At 39.6% G+C, this 3,667-nt stretch overlaps 1 protein-coding gene across 1 annotated transcript in view; it reads right to left on the reverse strand.

Moving 5' to 3' along the window:
• The window catches only part of LOC119422137 (zona pellucida sperm-binding protein 4), a gene marked incomplete in the record, with an annotated part of 7,817 nt that overhangs the window by 2,637 nt on the left and 1,513 nt on the right, over positions 1-3,667 (reverse strand). The window contains 4 exon segments of the mRNA XM_037689487.1: positions 2,005-2,081; positions 2,301-2,473; positions 2,576-2,710; positions 2,858-2,975. Coding sequence (XP_037545415.1) covers positions 2,005-2,081; positions 2,301-2,473; positions 2,576-2,710; positions 2,858-2,975 — 503 coding nt within the window.

Below are 3,667 nucleotides of genomic sequence, written 5' to 3' on the forward strand. Positions count from 1 at the left end.
TGTTTTTCAGCTGAGGCGACTGTCTACGCTGAAGCCCATACTGTCCAAAAAGAATCTTGAGACAGTGATCCACGCGTTCATAACATCCAGGCTCGATTACTGCAATGCGCTTCTGTTTGGAATCAGTCAATCCTCCATTGCACGGCTACAACTGGTCCAAAATGCTGCAGCCCAATTTTTAACTGGTTCAGGCCATAGAGAGCACATTACACCAGTTTTGGCCTCCCTGCACTGGCTACCCATTCACCTTCGGATCCAGTTCAAAATACTCATGTATGTTCTGCTCCATCTTATTTTTCTGATCTTCTGCAGCCATATGTCCCACCGCGCTCTCGAGGGCAGCCGACCAGATGCTTCTTTCAGCTCCAGGAATCCGTCTTAAGCTCAGAGGTGACAGGGCTTTCTCTGTTGCAGGTCAAAGACTGTGGAATGAGTTGCCACTGCGTGACAGGCGGGCTCCCACACTCGCAGTCTTTAAGTCTCGCTTGAAAACCCACTTTTATTCCCTTGTCTTTGACACGGTGTGATTCGTTTGGATCCTGTCTGTAGTCCACAGTGTTGGCCATTTAGTTATTAGCCACTGCTATTTGCTTCTATTTTATTTTACGTTTTCCTGTCCGCTTTGCTTGTTTGTTTCTATTGTACAGCACTTTGGTTGGTCAGGTTATTGTTTTAAGTGCTCTATAAATAAATTGGTATGGTGTTTCTTAGTTATTTCTTCCAACTTTTACCCACAACTGGTAGAAAAGCTGTTCGAGTCATCAGAGTCATGTGAGTAAATACTATTTCTACTTGAAATATATCGGCAACATTGTGATCTCTGATGCAGACAGTCTGGAATGGCGTTTGCAACGTTGTAGAATTTTTTTTTAATTGTTTAAGTCTTTGAATCACCATTTGAACGTTGTGGTGGTCTGGCTTATGCGTTGGTTGTTTATATTAGAAGGTACAATGCAAACAGATGTGAGCTGGTAAACATCATGCTGAAGCCACTCAGACCTAGTGACAAAATCTTTGTTCATCGGTGAAGTGCTTTATGCTATTTAAAGCAGGTATTCTAAAAATGAATCAACGTTGTTGCGCATGGCCTCCTCTTGGCGTACCAAAAAAAAAAAAAAAAAAAAAAAAAAAAGCAGCACGCTCATATAGTGGCTCAACCAGTTTGCTGGTGATAAGATGGTTTCTGGAGCCCGCCCTCTCCCCTGTTGACTCCTCTGAGGCAGCTATGGTTAATGTGGTTCAAAACATCAAAGTGCATGCTCAATAATCCACTATGGCCCACAATGCGAGTGTGCTGCTTGTGGGACTGAGTTTGTTGTGGCTGCTCGGACTGATGAAGTCCTTTGGATGAATGATGAAACCTAACAAAAACAACAAAAAGAAACCATCCAGATGACCAGACTTAAATTTGTTGGATTTTTGACCTGAATTATTGAGCATGAATTTTGATATTTATTATACTATTATTAATGCTGAAAACTCAAATGAATGAAACTGAAATGTCACAATTATCAGTGTTTTTATTTTTCAAGGCCACAGTTCCCTAAAAAAAACCCAACAACCCTGCTTGGAGTCAGAATGTCTACCACTGTTATAAGAACATGCTCATCTGTAAAAGCAACACCCAGCCATGAACACGTTTCAGCTGGGTGTGTGCTGTGAGCGTGTGTGCGCACTCTGGTTTATACATCAGATGTAAAAAAACACATTATCAAAAAAAAATTACTGAAAGATTAACATATGACGCAGCTATTATTTTCTTTAATACTCTGAAAACGGTGCATTTGGATGTGCATTCCCTTTAGCATCCTCCTGGGGGTGCTGTAGCACCATCAGCACCCCAATGTCCCATGGCCTGAGTCAACACCCGTCATCGTGTGTAATGTTTAGTTAAATTGTTCTAATAAATCTCCCTCTCATTAATTTCGTTGTTTTACGTGCTAACACAAACAGGTTTTTGTATCTTTATTGGTTGAACTAGATGTAAAAAAAAAAAAAAAATACCTAAATGGTGACTGTCTTTTACTTTCCGTGCTCTGCTCTTCCACTTCAACCTCATAGATCACCAGATCTCCATCTGCCTAAATACAAAAGCAAATTATTCAGTTTTTAATAGAAAAAAAGTACTTTAAAATCTAATTTTGATGACACAGAAGGGACCAACTTTCAAAAAGTACAAGTTTTATAAAAAATAAAAATTAAATAAAAACTTGTTTAAACTGTCAGGAGTGTTGTTCAAGCCGACACCGCATTCAGATTAATCCCAATTTTAAAAAATAAAAATCAATTATTTGCTTTACCTTCATCTTCGCCCCACAGTCCATGACTCCTATCTTGAAGATGGCCGTCTCTGGGGTTGAGACTGCAGGTAAACAATGAGGCTGATCTTTGATGACGAGGCTGCTAGGATCAATGGGTGGGTGCGTGTCTGTGGCCTTCACGGAGAACACAAAATGTCCATCCAGAGAGCAAGCTGGACACAGTCACGAAACAAGAAAGCGAGGTTTGCTGAGGAAACATTTGAGAAGGTAGACTTTGCTTGTGAGCCCAACCAGCAAACACCTGCTCATCTTACCATTGAGTCGATAATAGCAGTTTGCAGCACGAAAGTCGTAACAGCATCCCAGTTTGATGCAGGAGTCACTGGAGATGCTCCGGTGGCCGCAGTCTATCCGGAGAGATTTGTCGGTGTCACAGTCTCCAGGGAATGCTGCGCGTTGGCAACCGGACACAGAAACGTTTGTCATGATGACATTAGAAGTCACTTGTGACAGCAGCAAATATATTTATCTGATGATAAGTTGAACACAAAGATGTCCAAATAAAAGACAATATAAAATAAGAAGGTGCGACTCACGTGTTGGCTGACTCTTCTGATTTCTTCTTTTTACCAGAGGACAGCTGATGTTTACTCTGATCCACCGATCCTCTCCGGTGGTCAGTTGAGCCAGCAAAGAGACGACCACTCTGCTGCCCTGAGGACACAAAGTGGATGTTGAAGTCCCATTTAGACCAATAAAACCCACACACACACACCCCCATACAGGTTAATGCATATTACCTATACACATATCTAATCATACAATATGCAACCAGTTCATTTTTATTGTTTGATTAATGTTTGAAAATATTTTTCCAAAACATTTCTAATGAAATAAGTATTATTTAAATGAATGTATATCACCCGCTGACTTACATGCTAAAGATTGAAACAAAGATTTCCCATGACTCATCAATCAAAGTGTGTGATGGGGATGATTCTCGACTACTACCACACCAAACGTTAGCTCAGTATCTGTAAAACTGGCTTCTCTGCTGGATTAGCTTTATTCATGTTGACTCCAAATGTTAAATCAGTTGATGTACAGCTAATGATTAATTTCTGAAAACGTCATTAAAACTTGTCCAACGTTCATGAGATAAATTGTTAAACTAATGAGACCACAGAATATGGGGTGCCGTTTGTAAAGTTACACAGTCAAAAATAAAACAGCATAATTTTAGTTTATTTATTAGCCTTTCATAAGAAAAAAATATTTCCCCCCCCCCAAAAAAAATAATTTTCACCACGTTATTCATACATACGTTATTCATAAATGTCATAGTTCCTACTAAATATTTAATTTACAAGTTAAATACTTAGTTTACAAACTAAATACTTAACTTG

The sequence above is a fragment of the Nematolebias whitei genome, chromosome 15 (assembly GCF_014905685.2).
Source record: "Nematolebias whitei isolate Nwh7 chromosome 15, NemWhi1, whole genome shotgun sequence".
NCBI classification, from domain to species: Eukaryota; Metazoa; Chordata; class Actinopteri; order Cyprinodontiformes; family Rivulidae; genus Nematolebias; species Nematolebias whitei.